The 18,580-nt window shown below is 43.3% G+C and overlaps 4 protein-coding genes across 9 annotated transcripts in view; all 4 read right to left on the minus strand.

Moving 5' to 3' along the window:
• The window catches only part of LOC113454376 (uncharacterized), a 163,304-nt gene that overhangs the window by 87,302 nt on the left and 57,422 nt on the right, over positions 1-18,580 (minus strand). The gene's annotated exons all lie outside the window — the stretch shown is intronic.
• On the minus strand, positions 1,961-16,899 carry LOC113454150 (uncharacterized). 6 transcript variants are annotated; one of them, XR_015742464.1, is made up of 3 exons: positions 7,841-8,176; positions 2,628-5,596; positions 1,961-2,269 (listed from the first exon to the last, which is right to left on the minus strand). XR_015742464.1 is itself a non-coding variant. In XM_087928359.1 (2 exons), the coding sequence occupies exon 2, from the start codon at positions 4,972-4,974 to the stop codon at positions 3,727-3,729; it is 1,248 nt and encodes a 415-aa protein (XP_087784485.1). In that variant the 5' UTR covers positions 4,975-5,596; positions 16,762-16,899; the 3' UTR covers positions 1,961-3,726. The 6 variants fall into 6 exon arrangements, 5 of the variants coding, with proteins under 5 accessions (XP_087784485.1, XP_087784484.1, XP_087784481.1 ...); XM_087928359.1 differs by lacking the exon at positions 7,841-8,176 and adding an exon at positions 16,762-16,899 and having other exon boundaries at positions 1,961-5,596; XM_087928358.1 differs by having other exon boundaries at positions 1,961-5,596; positions 7,826-8,176.
• On the minus strand, positions 9,129-12,222 carry LOC113454860 (uncharacterized). Its single transcript, XM_087928421.1, is given in 3 exon segments — positions 9,129-9,634; positions 9,636-11,120; positions 12,097-12,222. Coding segments are annotated over 2 exon segments (981 nt in total). The 5' UTR covers positions 10,532-11,120; positions 12,097-12,222; the 3' UTR covers positions 9,129-9,549.
• The window catches only part of LOC113451467 (uncharacterized), a 29,098-nt gene continuing 24,529 nt past the window's right edge, over positions 14,012-18,580 (minus strand). The window contains exon 2 of the mRNA XM_087928483.1: positions 14,012-15,382. Coding sequence (XP_087784609.1) covers positions 14,454-15,382 — 929 coding nt within the window. The 3' untranslated portion in view covers positions 14,012-14,453. The remainder of the gene's footprint in view (positions 15,383-18,580) is intronic.

Genomic DNA, 18,580 nt, shown 5'->3' on the forward strand with positions numbered 1-18,580 from the left:
TAGTAATCCTGGACGTAATTCAAATTTCAATCAGGATTCAAGTTGAAATATTGACTCAATCATAAACTTCTTTTTAGGCTTGGAAAGATCACACATATATGCACACGTATGCCCATATAAATACACACGTAAGAATTTATGTATGTAGAAAATGAATGTCTTTCAGTGAGCAAAGTATCCCACGAGGGCACTCTCTCAATTTTTTATATCTAATTTTAGAAAGGTGGAGACACTAACAAATGAAATGGTGCCCGGGATACTTCTCACTTGCCAATAAACACGCCAATAAAATCACAAGGAATGAAGTGTTACGTGAAGAGTGAGGGAAATGGGCAAATATGGAATAATAGCAGGGTACCCGTGTTTCACTACAAAACTATGTGATTCGGCAAATTTTGAGGGGAGGAAAACAAGGGAAAAAAGTTGTGCCAGCATCCATCAGGATTCATCTGGCTAGCGTCCTGTCATTGTGTGAGAGAGTTGAAGTCTGAAGTCTGGTTGGAAACTGAAACAGAATTTGCTGTGTGAGCAAGGAGAAGGCAGCAAGGAGCCTGGGCGTGGCTTAGCTCAACTGCAATTGGAACAGTTTTCTTTTTAGGTGGGGAGGGGTAGTAGAACTCCTTAGCATCAGAGGGTGTTAATAATAATATAGGAAATACTAATGCTCTGATGGTCATTTTGAAAAAGCCTTTCTTAGCAAGCACCTAGAAGCCAAGAGGGAGATATGTGGCAAATTTCAAGTTTGTAGGCTTTACAGTTCTGGAGATTTTCTGATGATACTTGAGTGGTATTTCACTTATATCTATATCTATATCTGTATCTATATACATATACATATATAGACCGCTCAAAAAAATAAAGGGAACACAAAAATAAGACATCCTAGATCTGAATGAAATATTCTTATTAAATACTTTGTTCATTACATAGTTGAATGTGCTGACAACAAAATCACACAAAAATTATCAATGGAAATCAAATTTAGCAACCCATGGAGGTCTGGATTTGGAGTTACACTCAAAATTAAAGTGGAAAAAAACACTACAGGCTGATCCAACTTTGATGTAATGTCCTTAAAGCAAGTTAAAATGAGGCTCAGTAGTGTGTGTGGCCTCCACGTGCCTGTATGACCTCCCTACAATGCCTGGGCATGCTCCTGATGAGGTGGCGGATGGTCTCCTGAGGGATCTCCACCCACACCTGGACTAAAGCATCCCCGAACTCCTGGACAGTCTGTGGTGCAACGTGGCATTGGTAGATGGAGTGAGACATGATGTCCCAGATGTGCTCAATTGGATTCAGGTCTGGGGAACGGGCGGGCCAGTCCATAGCATCAATGCCTTCGTCTTGCAGGAACTGCTGACACACTCCAGCCACATGAGGTCTAGCATTGTCTTGCATTAGGAGGAACCCAGGACCAACCGCACCAGCATATGGTCTCACAGGGGGTCTGAGGATCTCATCTTGGTACCTAATGGCAGTCAGGCTACCTCTGGCGAGCACATGGAGGGCTGTACGGCTCCCTAAAGAAATGCCACCCCACACCACTACTGACCCACTTCCAAACTGAAAATACCAGAACAAAACGGAATACCATACATGTAAGTACCCGCGAAAACTTAAGAAAACATATATATATATATATATAAATCTCAAATTCAGAATACAGCTGGAAGGGTGCTTATAGGTCTTGTAGTTGAACCCCCTGCTCAAGCAAAGGCTCCAAAGGAACCAGCTTCACTCCTGGCCAGGGCTGTCTAGGATTTTAAGTTGCCAATTCCCATGTGCTTCTGTAATTTCCTTAGCATGGAAAGACATATACCCAACAGGGCCTAGAAAAAGAGCACTTGGAAAGGGGCTGTCTATATTTGGTAAACAAATCTAACATGCTTTTCAAAGAAATGTTTGAAAGCACTGTAAAATGAATGGCAGACACAAAAAAGTTTCCTCTTGACACTCATTTTTAAATTAGAAATTTAATATTCAAAACACATAAAAACAATAGAATGTAGGCCACAAACCAGAAATTGGAAAAAATACCTCAGCGAGGACTTCCCTCCTTTTTTCTATCAAATAATTCTTATACACATTCTTGTTTGGGAATTGTGTCCCCTCAGCTAACCAGAAGAAAACCCTTCTTAAAAAGGGATTCTGGCCTGAAGTCCACTCCTGAGAGAAATCCAAGCCAACATTTCCCTTCCACATTTCTCACATCTCGGTGGAACAGGGAGAGTCTATGGCATTTCACCAGGCTCAAGGTTGACTCAGTCTTCCATCCTTCCAAGTTTGGAAGAAATGTTTGAAAGCATTGTAAAAAGAATGACCGTATGTCTGTGCACGCAAAAATGTTTCTGCTTGACACTCATTTTTAAATTAGCCCTTTAATATTCAAAACACATACAAACAATAGAATGTAGGCCACAAACAAGAAACTAGGAAAAATACCTTTGTCATGCCTTCCCTCCTTTTTTCTATCAAGTAATTCTTATACACATTCCTGGCTTGAAGTCCATTCCTGAGAGAAATCCAAGCCAGCATCTTCCTTCCACATTGCTAATATCTGAGTGGAACAGGGAAAGTCTACTGCATATCACCAGGCTCAAGGTTGACTCAGCCTTGCGACCCACATTGTTGGGGACAATAGGCTGACTGTAAACTACTTAGAGAGGGCTGTAAAGCATTGTGAAGCGGTATATAAGTCTAAATGCTATTGCTGGAGCACATAGAAAGATAAAAAACACTTAGAACATTATAGGAAAGGGATAGAGATAGCTACTAACTAGAGCAGTGCTGGCAAACCTTTTAGTGCCAAAACAGGCGCGCCTAAAACTCCCCAGTGCACAAGCGCACAATGGAATCTGAGCTTGTGTTTGCTGTGCGTGCATGCGCACCGACTAATTGGCTTTCTGGTTACTGGGGTGTGTGCATGCACAAAGATCAGCTAGCCAGCGTGCATGGGTGGGCCAGAACCCAGAAGAGCAATGGGCAACGGCAGGCACGCCGGGAGAGATGGCTCTATGAACCACTTCTGGCACGTGTGCCATAGGTTCGCCATCCCAGAACTAGAGGACGGGGAGAGACAGAGTATAAAGTAGACTAGGTACATATGGAGATTAGGGTTAGAGAAATGTAGAGGTTCGGAATAAAGATAGTTAAAACTCTATGGAGATTCTCAGGCATCCAGGCCATAATAGTCCCAAAGGTGCTTTTTGAAGATCAACTCTATTTTGTTTTTCTCCTTTTCCTTCTCATTCAAGAAGCCTCTCCAGCTGTGACTGGATGGTGAGGAGTGCAATGGTGTGGGAGTATGCCAAATGTGGAGGCTTTGTATTTTGCTATTTGCTATATATGTGGTGTATTGGTTTCTGTATTGAGGTTTTTTTTATTGCTGTAAGCCATCTGGAGTCCCATTGGGTTGGGCTGCCATACACAATTTCTTAACAAAAATACATGCATGCATAAATAAGTATCTATATCCTGTTTTTATCATATATAGAAACAACTCAAGGTGGCAAACATACCTAATAGAGATCTGAGCACCTTTTCTCTGGCCCAGCATGGAAATTCCCCTCGACTCTATGAAAGGGAACAACTGCACAACTCCAGAAAAAGGAAGCTCAGATCTCCTCCCTGGTTTTTGATGCTAAGACACGTTTGACTAAAAACAATTAAGGCAATAAATTAAATGTTTCTCAACTGGGCTTCCAGAGAGAAGAGAAACGAAATTCAAGATTCCTCCACACACATCAAATTTTGCTTCATATGGAACTTCTTGTGTGCGATAAGAGAGGAATTTTGTGTGAAACACTTCCCACAATCTGGACACTTGAATGGTTTCTCCCCTGTGTGTAACCTTACATGATTTACAAGGCTAGACCTGATACTGAAAGCTTTCCCACAATCTGGACACTCATATGGTTTCTCCCCTGTGTGAGTCCTCCAGTGTATCATCAAGTCAGAATTCCGACTGAAACTTTTCCCACATTCAGGACATCCATATGGTTTTTCTCCTGTGTGAATCCTCTGGTGTTTAACCAGATAGGAATTCTGACTGAAACCTTTCCCACAAAATAGACACTCATACGGTTTCTCTCCTGTGTGAGACCTCTGATGTACTATTACATGGGAATTCCGATAGAAACCTTTCCCACAAATTGGACATTTATATGGTTTCTCTCCTGTGTGAGTTTTGCGGTGTTCCACAAGGTGGGAATTTTGAATAAAAGATTTTCCACACTCCAGACACTCAAACGGTTTTTCTCCTGTGTGAATCCTCTGGTGTACCACCAGGTCAGAATTGCAATTGAAACCTTTCCCACAATCAGGACATTCAAGCGGTTTCTCGCCCGTGTGAGTCCTCTGATGCATAAGCAATTTGGAATTCCTACTAAAAAGTTTCCCACACTCCAGACACTCAAATGGTATCTCTCCCGTATGAATCCTCTGATGTATCACCAGGTAGGAATTCTGAGTGAAACTTTTCCCACAATCGGGACACTCATAGGGCTTCTCTCCTGTATGACTCCTCTGGTGTATCACCAGCTTAGAATTCTCCTTGAAACTTTTCCCACAGTCCGGACACTCATATGGTTTTTCTCCCGTGTGTGTCCTCTGGTGTACCACCAGTTTGGAATTCTGCTGGAAACGTTTCCCACAATCTGGACACTCATATGGTTTCTCTCCTGTGTGAGTCATCTGGTGTTCCACCAAGTGGGAATTCCGACTGAAACTTTTCCCACAATCCGGACACTCATATGGTTTTTCTCCTGTGTGAGTCCTCCGGTGCCTCGCCAGGTAGGAATTCTGACTGAAACTTTTCCCACAATCTGGACACTCATATGGTTTCTCTCCCGTGTGAGTTCTCTGATGTATCACCAGCTTAGAATTATGCAGAAAACTTTTCCCACAATCCAGACACTCATATTGTTTCTCTGGGGTGTGAGTCCTCTTCTGTATCGCCAGATTGGTTTGCATGTTAAATTTTTTGTCAAAATGGGAGCAGTGGTAGAGTTTCTCCTCCGTATGGTTCCTTCCAGGAATCACGAGAGACCTGTTCGGAGTAAAGCTTCTGCCACACCCCAAACATTTGTATGGCTTTTTACAGGATGGTTCAACTTATGCATCTAGCAGATATGATCTGCAATCTGTGTTGTTCCCATACTAAGAAGTTGGTAGGGATTTTCCAACATTGATATTCTTGGATTCTTGAGGAGGCCAACAATGTTTAGGATCTCTCACCTAGTGGTTCTTTGATTCAAGCTACTCTTTTCTTACACAAAGCCTTTTCTTAATGCCTGCCAGTTTTGGCTATCCAGAGCTATCCTTTATTCCCACTGACTTCCAGGTGTTCTTTATTTATAAATTATCCTCCTTGACTTTTATGTAATGTTTCCTTGAGTTCCAGATAGTCTATTTTTTCCCAGCTGAAAGCTTTGTTCTTGTAATTCTCTCCATTGTCTCTCATCAGCTGGAGAAGGAGAACAGATTTTATGCTTCCTGGAAGTAGTAGATGATTTTGATTGATCGTTTGTTTTACATTTTAATGCTGTTTCTCATTCTCTGTTGTCCAGAGTGCTCTTCTTGGCATCATCTTTGTCTGTAAGATTTATATTTATGGGTTAGTTTCATTATTATTTAAAAATGGCTGCAACTGTGAAAGCAGCAGAAATGCCTCATATGATATCATGAAAAAATAAACGTCAAAATTCTAGTTTAATCTCTAAGATTAACTATAATTTATTTGGCATGTAGAGGGATAGCCGATCGAAATATCAACCCAATAAAAAAAATTGTTTTGGCTTGAATAAATCACACTTACAGTGAATTCAGAAGTATTCAAAGTATTCTGATCCCCTTCACTTCTATCACTATCATTTTATTACGCTCTACAGTTGTTAAAATTCATTTTTTCTCATTAATCTACACTCATAATGACAAAGTAAAATCAGAATTCTACAAATGTCTGTAAATTTATTAAAAACAAACTGAAATATCACATTGGCCTAAGTATTCGGACCCTTCACTCAGTACTTTGTTGATCCATCTTTGGCAGCAATGACAGCCTCAAGTTTTTTGGATCATGACATGAGAAACTTTGCACGCCTGGATTGGGGTATTTTTTTGCCATTCTTTCGTTCAAGTCCTCTCAAGGTCAGCCAGGTTGAATGGCAACCATTGTTGGACAACACACCTGTGTTGTCTTGGTTCTGGCTGAACTGCAGAGATCCTGTGTGGAGATGGGGGAACATTCCAGAAGGACAACCATCACTGCAGCCCTCCACCGATCTAGGTTTTAATGGCAGACTGGCTAGGCGGAAGACTCTCCTCAGTGCAAAACACATAAAAACCTGTTTGTAAGAAAGCACCTGAAGGGCTCTCAGACTCTGAGGAACAAGATTTTCTGGTCTGTTGAAACCAAGACTGAACTGTTTGGACACAATTCTACGGTAATTGTTATGTCTGAAGGAAGCCTGGCGCGGCTCATCACCTGCTCAAAGTTATCCCAACAGTGAAACATGGTGGTGGCAGCATCAAGCTGCGGGGTGTTTTTCAGCAGCAGGGATGGTGGAGACCGGAGAGGGTTGAGGGAAAGATGAATGGAGCAAAGTACAGGGATATCCTCCATGAAAACCTGTTCCACAGCACTCACGACCTTAGACTGGGCCTAAGATTCAGTTTCCAACATGACGACAATCCTAAGCACACAGCCAAGACAACACAGGAGAGGCTTAAGAACAACTCTGTGAATGTCCTAGAGTGGCCCAGCCAGGGGGCCCTGACTTGAACCCTACTGAACATTTTTGGAGGGGACTGGAAATGCCTGCCCACCAATGGTCGCCATCCAACCTGACTGAGCTTGAGAGGACTTTCAAGGAAGAATGGTAGAAAATCCCCAAATCCAGGTATGCAAACTTATCGCCTGATACCCCAAAGCCTGTAATTGCTGTCAAAGGTGCTTCAGCAAAATACTGAGTGAAGGACCTGAATATTTATGCCAAGGGGGTATTTTAATTTTTTTTTGTTTTTAATACATTTACAGACATTTTCTAACATTCTGTTTTCACTTTCTCATTATGGATGTAATGAATGAGGAAAAAAATGAATTTCAAGAAGTGTTAAATGAGGCTGCAGCACAAACAAAATCGACAGCAGTGAAAAGGGTCCGAATAGTTCCTGAATGCACCGCATATGGGATCCTATTCACAGAGAAATGCACGCCTAAGGATTTATCTATGGAAGCAATTATGTGTATTTCAGTCTGCAAAATGCCTCAGAAGTGGATTCGCTCCGTTATCTTGATCTGATTTTAGGAAGGAGGGGAAGGAGACACACTAACAGACGGAAATGGTGAACAAATTCTAGGCAAGATTTAAAGCAAGGGTGTCCAACCTTGACAACTTTAAGACTTGTGGACTTCAACTCCCAGAATTCCTCAGCCAGCAAAGCTGGCTGAGGAATTCTGGGAGTTGAAGTCCACAAGTCTTAAAGTTGCCAAGGTTGGACACCCCTGATTTAAAGCATCTGTTCTGCCCATGAAGCTCCACGCTTGCCAGGAAAGCAACACGTCAATAAAATAACAAGGAACGAAGCGTAAGGTGAAGGGTGAGGGAGGTGGGGGGTTAAGAAATATGAAAAATATATGAAAATCTCCCAGCAGAAAATCACAGGCAGCCGTTTTAAATCAAGCAGCAAAAGGATAATAAAATTCGGGGACGGGAAAAATATACAAACACATACAAAAACATACAGACAACGCCATGTTTCAGCTGCTTCCCCGCCGTGGAGGAACCCAAAGGCGCCCGACTTGCTCCGGGCTTCTACCGACCTGCCGTCCACTCACCTCCCAGGAGCCGCTTCGATCCTTCAAACAAGGGTCCGCCAACGCCCTCCTCCTCCTCCTCCTCCTCTCTTCCTCCGGCTAAGCCGGAAGAAAAAGTTCCTGTCTCCTCCTCTACATCCTCTCTAGCAATCGTATACTCTATCGTTTCAATCGGTTCCAGTTCCGCCTCTCTCCCTCCGGTAGAATGTCAATAACAGCGATGCCGCTGCTTGTAGTCTATTCTCGGCTTTCTAGGGGCGAGTGTTCCTTCTTTGTAGAACGCCGCCTAGCGACATAAAATTGAAAAATCACCCCTCCTCTCTCAACCTGAAAGCGTTTGCAGGAGGTTTTAATGGATCTCTGTGCCAAGTGGGATTCAAAAGGTTTTACTACCGGTTCTGTGGGCGTGGTTTGGTGATCGTGGCCGTGTGGTGGTGGGCGTGGCTTATTTTGCAGCCACCCCCCTCCACCAGTTTTTTGGGGGCCTTCTGGGCCTCAGAGGACCCTCTTGGGAAGGTTTGCTCCCGTAAGGCTCCTCTGCGGCTCAGGAAGGTAAACAATGGCTGAGCCCCTCCCTCCATTTTTGTCTTCCTGGGCCTCAGCAAAGGGAAGGCAAGGCTCAAGGGCAGCTGATCATATGAACAGTTGATTGTCTGGGAGGAAATACTGGGGGCATGGCCAGCCAGAACTTACTACAGGGACATATCAGGACCAAATTCCAGGCTGTGGGAGAGTCAGCCGGCAATCGGCATTCTAACCACTGAGCCAACAGGGCACCTGTCATTATTTCCCCCCCCTTTATTTTTGCACCCATCTGTTCTTCCAGGTCAGATAGGATGGGAATGCTCCTGACCCCTTTTCTTAAATATTGCCATTGGATAGGAGCTAGGAAGAGAGCCTTGCCTGTTGCAGCTCCTGCCGTAGGAGACACTCTTCCCCCTTAAGTTTGGCAGGCTTTCACCCTCCTAGTGCTCCATAAAGCAAATAAAAACTAGCTTTTCCCCTAAACATTGGGAGAAGCAGCAGCAAGGGCTGCACATCAGAAGGTGGATCGAAACCAGGTTTTTGTTTTTATGCATTTGGTTTTAATACAGTTTTAAAGTTAATTATTGATTGGGAGCCAGCCAGAGTTGGTTCTAACATGGGAAGCTACATAAGAATATTTTAAATAAATCAGTGGAAGAAGAAATGAATGAATGAATCTGCTGAAGCAAGTGGCTTGAGGTAAATGAAGGTCTCTACATTTATCAATACATGTTAAATGTGGTGCCTTTGCATTTTGCCATTTGAAATATATGTGGGGTTATTCGTTTGTGTATTAAGGTTTTATTGCTGGAGTCTGTAATAAGGTTTTATTGTGCACTTACCATGAGTTTGGCTGCCATATATATTTTCATGCTAAGTAAAAATACATACATACATGTTTATATCCTCTGTATTATATGTAGAAATAACTCAGGGCAACAAACATACCTAATAGAGCTGCAAACTTGCTTTCTCCAGCCAAGCAATGGCTGTTCCCCTTGACTCTGTGAAAGGGAACAACCGCATTGTGCCAAACTAAGAAACCTCAGATATCCTCCCTCATGTGTAATAATAAGACATGCTTGATTTAAAAGAATCACGCAAGAAATTAAATTATCAATTTCTCAGCTGGGCTTTCAGTAAGAGACAAGAAAAAAAAATCAAGATTTCTCTAAACACTGTTTACAATCTGGACATTTGAATGGTTATTCTCCTATGTGTAATCTTACATGATTTAGAAGGCTAGTCCTACAAGTGAAATCTTTCCCACAATCAGGACACTCATACGGTCTCTCCTGTGTGAGTCCTCTTGTGTATCACCAGGTTGGAACTCTGACTGAATGTTTTCCCACAATCTGGACACTCATATGGCTTCTCTCCCGTGTGAATCCTCTGGTGTCTCCCCAGATGGGAATTACGCTTGAAACATTTCCCACAATCCAGACACTCATACGGTTTCTCACCCGTGTGAGTGCTCTTGTGTCTCTCCAGATGGTAATTACGCTTGAAACTTTTCCCACAATCTGGACACTCATATGGTTTCTCTCCTGTGTGAGTCCTCTGGTGTTCTATAAGGGAGGAATTCCGACTGAAACTTTTCCCACAATTTGGGCACTCATATGGTCTTTCTCCTGTATGAGTCCTCTGGTGTACTACCAGGTCCGAATTGCAAGTAAAACCTCTCCCACAATCTGAACAATACAGTTTTTCTCCTGTATGTGTGGTCTGGTGTTTCACCAAGTGGGATTTGTGATTGAAACTTTTCCCACAATCCAGACACTCATATGGTTTTTCTCCCGTGTGAATCCTCTGGTGTATCACCAGGTTTGAATTCTTACTGAAACTTTTCCCACAGTACAGGCACTCATATGGTTTCTCTCCTGTGTGAGTCCTCTGGTGTGTCACCAGGTCGGAATTCTGACTGAACATTTTCCCACAATCCAGACATTCATATGGTTTCTCTCCTGTGTGACTCCTTTGGTGTAACACCAGCTTGGAATTCTCCTTGAAACTTTTCCCACAATCCAGACACTCATATGGTTTTTCTCCTGTGTGACTCCTCTGGTGTATCACCAGCTTGGAATTATGCAGAAAACTTTTCCCACAATGCAGACACTCATATGATTTCTCCCCAGTGTGAGTTCTCTTGTGTATCACCAAATTGGTGTGCATGCTAGATCTTTTCATACAATGGGAGCATTGGTAGTTTCTCTTTGGTATGAGTCCTTTCACAAATCACGAGAGAGACCTGTTCTGAGTAAAGCTTCTGCCGCACCTTTGTATGGCTTTTCACGGGGAGGTTCAACTTATGCATTAATCAGATGTGATCTGCAATCTGTGTTGTTCCCATAGTAGGCAGTCGGTAGGGATTTTCCAACATTGATATTCTTGGACTCTTGAGGAGGCCAACAATGTTTCTGATCTCTTACCTGGTGGTTCTTTGCTTCAAGCTATTCTTTCCTTCCACAAATGCTTTCATTAATGTCTGCATGTTTTGACTGTCCAGGGCTGTCCTTTTTATTCCCACTGACTTCCAGGTGTTCTTTAATTACAAATTATCCTCCTTGACTTCTCATGTAATGTTTCCTTGAGTTCCAGATACTCTATTTTTTCCTAGCTGAAAGCTTTGTTCTTATAATTCTATCCACTGTCCCTCAGCAGCTGGAGAAGAAGTGTTTTTACATTTTCTGGAGGAAGTAGAAAATTTTGATTGATGATTTGTTTTACATTTTCATGCTGTTTCTCATTCTTTGTTGTCCAGAGTGTTCTTCTTTGTCTGTAAGATTCATATTAATGGGTTAGTTTCATTATTATTTAAAAATTGCTGCATGATATGTTTTTTTACCATTAAAAAACAAATCTCAAAATTCTAGTTTAATCTCTAAGATTAACTATAATTCATTTGGCATGTAGAAGGCTAGCAGATCCAAATATCAAAAAATATATTTTTAAATGAAAAAAAATTCTCCTTTTCACTTGAGTAAATCACACAGTGCGCTCAGAAAGTATTCAGATCCCCTTCACTTCTATTACTTTTGTTATACTGCAGCCTGATTCTTCAGTTGTTAAAAAAAAAAATCTCATTAATCTACACTCATAATGACAAAATAAAATCTGCCCACCGATGGTCACCATCCAACCTGGCTGAGGACTTGCAAAGAAGATCGGCAGAAAATCCCCCAATCCAGGCGTGCAAAGCTTATCGCCTGATACCCCAAAAAGACTTAGAGGCTGTAATCGCTGCCAAAGGTGCTTCAGCGAAGTACTGAGTGAAGGACCTGAATATTTATGTCAGTGTGGTATTTCAAGTTTTGTTGTTTTAAATACATTCACAGAGGTTTTCTAAAATTCTGTTTTCACTTTGGCATTATGGATGTAGATGAATGAAGAAAAACGAATTTCAAGAAGTGTAAAATGAGGCTGAAGCATAACAAAATCGACAGCCGTGAAAAGGGTCGGAATAGTTTCTGAATGCACCGCATATGGGATCCTATTTACACAGAAAAACACTCCTAAGGATTTATCTACATAAGCAGTTGTGTGTATTTCAGTCTGCAAAATGCCTCAGAAGTGGATTCGCTCCATTATCTTGATCTGGTTTTAGGAAGTGGGGGGGAGACATACTAACAGACGGAAATGGTGAACAAATTCTAGGCATTTTCAGCCTTGTCCCTTCGCTGCTTCCAGGCCGTGGAGGAAGCCAAAGGGCCGGACTTGCTCCCGGCTTCTCCTCCGACCTGCCCTCCACTCACCTCCCAGGAGCCGCTTCGACCCTCCAAGCGGCACAAGAGGCTCCGCCGACGCCACCAGCCTCCCCTAAAGAATAAGCCGGAAGAAGAACTTCCTGTCCTCTTTTCCTCCACATAGTCTCTAGCAATCTTATACTCTATCGTTTCAATCGGCTCCAACTTAGCCTCTCTCCCTCCGGTAGAACGTGAATGTAGAGATGACGCTGCTGTAATCTATTCGGCTTTCGAGGCGCGAGTGTTCCTTCTTTGTACAGCGCCATCTAGCGACATAAGGTTGAAAATCTCCCTCGTCCTATCTCAACCTTAAAGCATATGAATCTGCCTTTGGGGCTGGTGAAGATTTTTCCAGCCTTGGCAAATGATTGAAGCTGCAATAATGAAACTGTTGAATGGAAGGTTCTAAACCACCACCACCACCACCCAGTGATGGCCAACCTATGGCACACATGCTGGAAGTTGCATGCAGAGCCATTACTGCCAGCACTCAAGCTCTCCCCAAGAGCAGGTTTACTGCGTATTCGGACGCACCGCCCATCAGCTGATTGTCAGGTATCTGGCATGCATGTGGGGGGGAGGTGCGTGGGAGACACACACGCTTGCACAGATGCATGAGAGGGATTGGGCATGCATGCGCGATGGGACCCACCGCATTGCCTTCTGGGTGCTGGCACACACAATTTTCGGCAGGGGAGCCCAAAAAGGTTAGCCAACACTGCTCTAGCCCTAGTCTGTCCTATTGGGCCTCACAGGGATGCCCTCATCGGCACTGCAACTGAGCCAGGAGCTTCTTTTGCAGGGACTAAACCAAGAGAAAGCATCCGTAAGAGGAACACAATGTGCAATCAGAGAGGGAAAAAGTGCACCTCACTTGAGGATCAGTGAAGACTATTCCAGCCACTTATTTGACTTAGGGTGCAGGATAACTCCCCAAAATTACATTTGTGACTGAGGGAAGCTTGAAGAGTGATGCTTGACCCTACTTACCTTCACAAGATTAGCAGGTGAGGCATCATAAAAGTTGATAAAACTCTTGTTTCTATGTGCAGCCTTATCAGCTTCATATCCCTTTAATAGAAGAATAAAATACAAGACGAAACCTTGAAGTGCCCACCCACATCACTTCCAAACCCCTCTAGATATTATTTTTCCCTCTGCGCTCTTGCAGCTGGAACTGCCAAGATCGCCCTCAGTAAGCAACATGGTTTAACATCTACATGAAACTGCTAGGGGAGGCCATCCATCCTGTGATATCCAATTATGTACAGGTACTCCTAAATTTACTTCATTTAGTGACCATTTGAAGTTACAATGTCATTGAAAAAAGACAGATGACCATGATTCACACTTAAAGGCCACTGGAGTATTGTCACATGATCAAAATTCAGACCCTGGGCAATTCACTAATTTTTGTGACAGTTGCAGTGTCCTGAGGTCACCTTTGGCAACTGAGTTGGTTGGACTCACAATTCTTGTTCCAGGAGCCAATGGCTGGGGGAGGGATTCCTCACATTTGGTTTTAGTTCAGTTTTAAAGTCAATTATTGATTAGGAGCTCGCCAGAGTTTGTTATAAAATGGGTGGCTACATAAATATTTTAAATAAATTAGAGGAAGAATGAATGAATCTACTGAGGCTACCCATCTGCAAATTTCTTGAGGCAAATGTGTGTATGGATTTATTTATCAAATGTATATGCTGCTAATCCCAAGGAGGTTAATTCCCCCAATTTAACTCCTTGCAAGGAGAAAGATTACCAGTTTTGAGAAAGAACAGCACAACACATGAACATAATTAGTAAGGCCTGGAAGCCTCATTAACTTCCAAATTTAACCTTTTTGGGATTCCTACACCATCATAGACAGCCCTGTATTTGCAGGGTAAGTCCATGTTAAATGTGGAGCCTTTGCATTTTGCCATTTGCTATATCTATGGGGTTTATTGGTTTCTGTATTAAGGTTTTATAACTATAAATCGTGTGGAGTCACAATGATTTGGGCTGCCATATACATGCTACGTAACAATATATACAATAGTTACATCCTCCGTATTATATGTAGAAATCATGGCAACAAACATACCTAATACAGGTCCAAACTTTCTCTGGCCAAGCAATGGAAATTCCCCTTGACTCCGTGAAAGGGAACGATGGCACTCGGCCAAAATAAGGAAGCTCAGATCTCCCCCATGTTTAATAAGAAATGACTGACTAAAAAGACTCACGCAAGAAATGAAATTATTGATTTCTCAGCTGGGCTTTCAGTAAGAGACAACAAACAAAATTAAACAGATCAAAATTTTCCTCATGTGGAATTTCTTCTGTGATAAGGAATTCTGTGCAAAACAGAGTACACAACCTGTACTTTACTCTCCTATGTGTAACCTTACATGACTTACAAGGTTAGACCTATTACTGAAATCTTTCCCACAATCCGGACACTCATACGGTTTCTCTCCTGTGTGAGTCCTCTTGTGCAACACCAGGTGGGAACTCTGACTGAACGTTTTCCCACAATCTGGACACTCATATGGTTTCTCTCCTGTGTGAATCCTCTGGTGTCTCCCCAGATGGGAATTACGCTTGAAACTTTTCCCACAATCCAGACACTCATATGGTTTCTCACCCGTGTGAATCCTCTTGTGTATCCCCAACTGGGAATTACGCTTGAAACTTTTCCCACAATCTGGACACTCATATGGTTTCTCTCCTGTGTGAGTCCTCTGGTGTTCTATAAGGGAGGAATTCCGACTGAAACTTTTTCCACAATCTGGACACTCATATGGTCTTTCTCCTGTGTGAGTCCTCTGGTGTACTACCAGGTCAGAATTGCAAGTAAAACCTTTCCCACAATCTGAACAGTACTGTTTCTCTCCCGTATGTGTGGTCTGGTGTTTCACCAAGTGGGATTTGTGATTGAATCTTTTCCCACAGTCCAGACACTCATATGGTTTTTCTCCCGTGTGAATCCTCTGGTGTATCACCAGGTTCGAATTCTGACTGAAACTTTTCCCACAATATAGACATTCATATGGTTTCTCTCCTGTGTGAGTTCTCTGGTGTGTCACCAGGTCGGAATTCTGATTGAACCTTTTCCCACAATCCGGACACTCATATGTTTTCTCTCCTGTTTGAGTCTTCTCGTTAATTGCCAGACTGGTATGCATGCTAAATCTTTTGTCACGATGGGAGCACTGGTAGAGTTTCTCTTTGGTATGGCTCCTTCCACGAATCATGAGAGGCCTGTTCTGAGTGAAGCTTCTGATGCACCCGAAACATTTGTATGGCTTTTCACGGGGTGGTTGAACTTATGCATCAGTCAGATGTGATCTGCAATCTGTGTTTCACAAAATAGGCAGACTGTGGAGATTTTTTCCGCTATCCACAGAACCTTTTACTCCCCACTGACTGAAAGTGTGTTTACAATTTCTGGAGGAAGTAGAAGCTTTGGATTGATGCTACTTCTCATTCACTGTTGCCCAGAGTGCTCTTCTTGGCATCCTCTTTGTCTGTAAGATTCATATTAATGGGTTAATTTCATTATTGTTGCAAAATGGTTGCTTGATATCTGAAAGCAGCAGAAATGCCTCATGTATTACCATTAAAAAACAAACATCAAAATTCTAGTTTAATTTCTAACATTATGACAATGTAAAAACAGAATTTTAGAAATGTCTGTAAATTTATTAAAAAGAAAACAACTGAAATATCAAGTTGGCATAAGTATTCAGATCCTTCACTCAATACTTTGTTAAAGCACCCTTAGCATCTATTACAGCCTCCAATCTTTTTGGATTGAGAAGCTTTGCACACCTGGATTGGGGTATTTTCTGACATTGTTCCTTGCAAGTCCTCTCAAGCTCAGACAGGTTGGATGGCAACTGTTGGTGAATACCCATTTTCTGTTCCCTCCAGAAATGTTTAATAGGGTTCAAGACAGGGTTTTTGGCTGGGCCATTCTAGGACATTCACAGAGTTGTCCCTAAGCCACTCTTGTGTTGTCTTGGCTCTGGCTGAACTCCAATGATCCTGTGTGGAGATGGGAGAAGGACAACTATCACTGCAGCCCTCCACCGATCTAGGTTTTATGGCAGAGTGGCTAGGCGGAAGACTCCTCAATGCAAAACACCTGAAAACCAGCTTGGAGCTTGCAAAAAAAAAATAACCTGATTGACTCTCAGACTGTGAAGAACAAGATTTTCTGGTCTGATGAAACCAAGATTGAACTGTTTGGCCACAATTCTACAGTAAATGTTACACCTGGAGGAAACCTGGCACTGCTCATCACCTGCTCAATGTTATCCCAACAGTGAAGCATGGTGGTGGCACCATTATGTTGTGGGGTGTTTTTTAGCAGCAGGGATGGTGGGGACCGGATTTAAAACATCCGTTTTGCCCATGAAACTCCTCGCTTGCCAGGATAGCAACATGTCAATAACATCACAAAGATGGTTATTTCAGAAATATGAAAAATATATGATTTCTTTAAATCTCCCAGCAGAAAATCACAGGCAGCCGTTTTAAATCGTGCAGCCAAAGGATAATAAAATTCGGGGACGGGAAGAATATACAACAGCAGCCGACATCCTTGTCCCTTCGCTGCTTCCCCGCCGTGGAGGAACCCAAAGGGCCTGACTTGCTCCCGGCTTCTCCTCCGACCTGCCGTCCACTCACCTCCCAGGAGCCGCTCCGACCTTCCAAGCAGCACAAGAGTTGTGGCTCTGGTGACCAGAGACGCAACCATGTTCCTCCATATCGTCTCTAGCAATCTTATACTCTATCGTTTCAATTGCTTCCAGCTAGGCCTCTCTCCCTCCGGTAGGAATCTGAATAGTAGTGATGCTGCTGCTGTCATCTATTCTCTGCTTTTCAGGGGCTTCTTTGTATAGCGCCATCTAGCAACTGGGAGGGAGATAGGTGGTTCAGAAATATGAAAAATGTAGAGTTGAAAGAGACCTTGGTGGGGTCTTCTAATCCAAGCAGGAACAGGGTTACAAGGTACATTTTTGGCTTGGGTAAATACACTCAGGCATGTGAGCAGAGATACACACTTATGAATGTATGTAGACCATATATGTGTATCAGCATGTGCACAATGTCCCAGAAGTGCTTTCGCTTAAATTGTTTGATTCATGGTATGGTTAGAAGTGGGAGGGGGGCACTAATAGAAGAAATGGTAACCAACTCCTATTCAAGTGTAGGGGTTTGGGGTTGGAAGAGAAGGGAATAAAAGGTTTTCGCAATAAGTGGGGGAGACAGAGGGAGTGAAAGAGGAGGAAGGTGGGATTTGGCTGGAAAAAAAAGCCAGAAGGTAAGGATATGAAGCGATCCCTTGGGAAAATTAGGCCTGGGGGGATAGAAAAGAGAGGCTTCTGTGGGCCAAGCCTGACGAAAAGAAGGGGATAGGATAGGATAGGATAGGATAGGATAGGATAGGATAGGATAGGATAGGGATTTGTAGGGCAAGCCTGAGGAAAAGAAGGGGATAGGCTAGGAGAGGGATTTGTAGGGCAAGCCTGAGGGAAAGGAGGGGATAGGATAGGAGAGGGATTTGTAGGGCAAGCCTGAGGGAAAGGAGGGGATAGGATAGGACAGGATAGGATAGGATAGGATAGGATAGGATAGGATAGGGATTTGTAGGGCAAGCCTGAGGAAAAGAAGGGGATAGGCTAGGAGAGGGATTTGTAGGGCAAGCCTGAGGGAAAGGAGGGGATAGGATAGGATAGGGATTTGTAGGGCAAGCCTGAGGAAAAGAAGGGGATAGGCTAGGAGAGGGATTTGTGGGACAAGCCTGAGGAAAAGAAGGGGATAGGATAGGATAGGGATTTGTAGGGCAAACCTGAGGGAAAGGAGGGGATAGGATAGGATAGGATTTGTAGGGCAAGCCTGAGGGAAAGGAGGAGATAGGCTAGGAGAGGGATTTGTAGGGCAAGCCTGAGGGAAAGGAGGAGATAGGCTAGGAGAGGGATTTGTAGGGCAAGCCTGAGGGAAAGGAGGGGATAGGAGGGGATAGGATAGGAGAGATAGGGATGTAGGGCAAGCCTGAGGAAAAGAAGGGGATAGGCTAGGAGAGGATTTGTAGGCAAGCCTGAGGGAAAGGAGGAGATAGGCTAGGAGAGGGATTTGTAGGGCAAGCCTGAGGGAAAGGAGGGGACAGGATAGGAGAGAGGGATTTGTAGGGCAAGCCTGAGGAAAAGAAGGGGATAGGCTAGGATAGGATAGGGATTTGTAGGGCAAACCAGAGAGGGAAAGGAGGGACAGGATAGGAGAGGGATTTGTAGGGCAAGCCTGAGGAAAAGAAGGGGATAGGCTAGGATAGGATAGGGATTTGTAGGGCAAACCTGAGGGAAAGGAGGGGACAGGATAGGAGAGGGATTTGTAGGGCAAGCCTGAGGGAAAGGAGGGGACAGGATAGGAGAGGGATTTGTAGGGCAAGCCTGAGGGAAAGGAGGGGACAGGATAGGAGAGGGATTTGTAGGGCAAGCCTGAGGGA

This window comes from Pseudonaja textilis, chromosome 2, assembly GCF_049901715.1.
Source record: "Pseudonaja textilis isolate UNSWEBS1 chromosome 2, rPseTex1.2, whole genome shotgun sequence".
Lineage (NCBI taxonomy): Eukaryota > Metazoa > Chordata > Lepidosauria > Squamata > Elapidae > Pseudonaja > Pseudonaja textilis.

What these genes read in the sequence shown, in the direction of transcription:
- LOC113454150 (XM_087928359.1), bottom strand. Translation starts at nt 4,974, where the DNA reads ATGCAAACCAATCTGGCGATACAGAAGAGGACTCACACCCCAGAGAAA.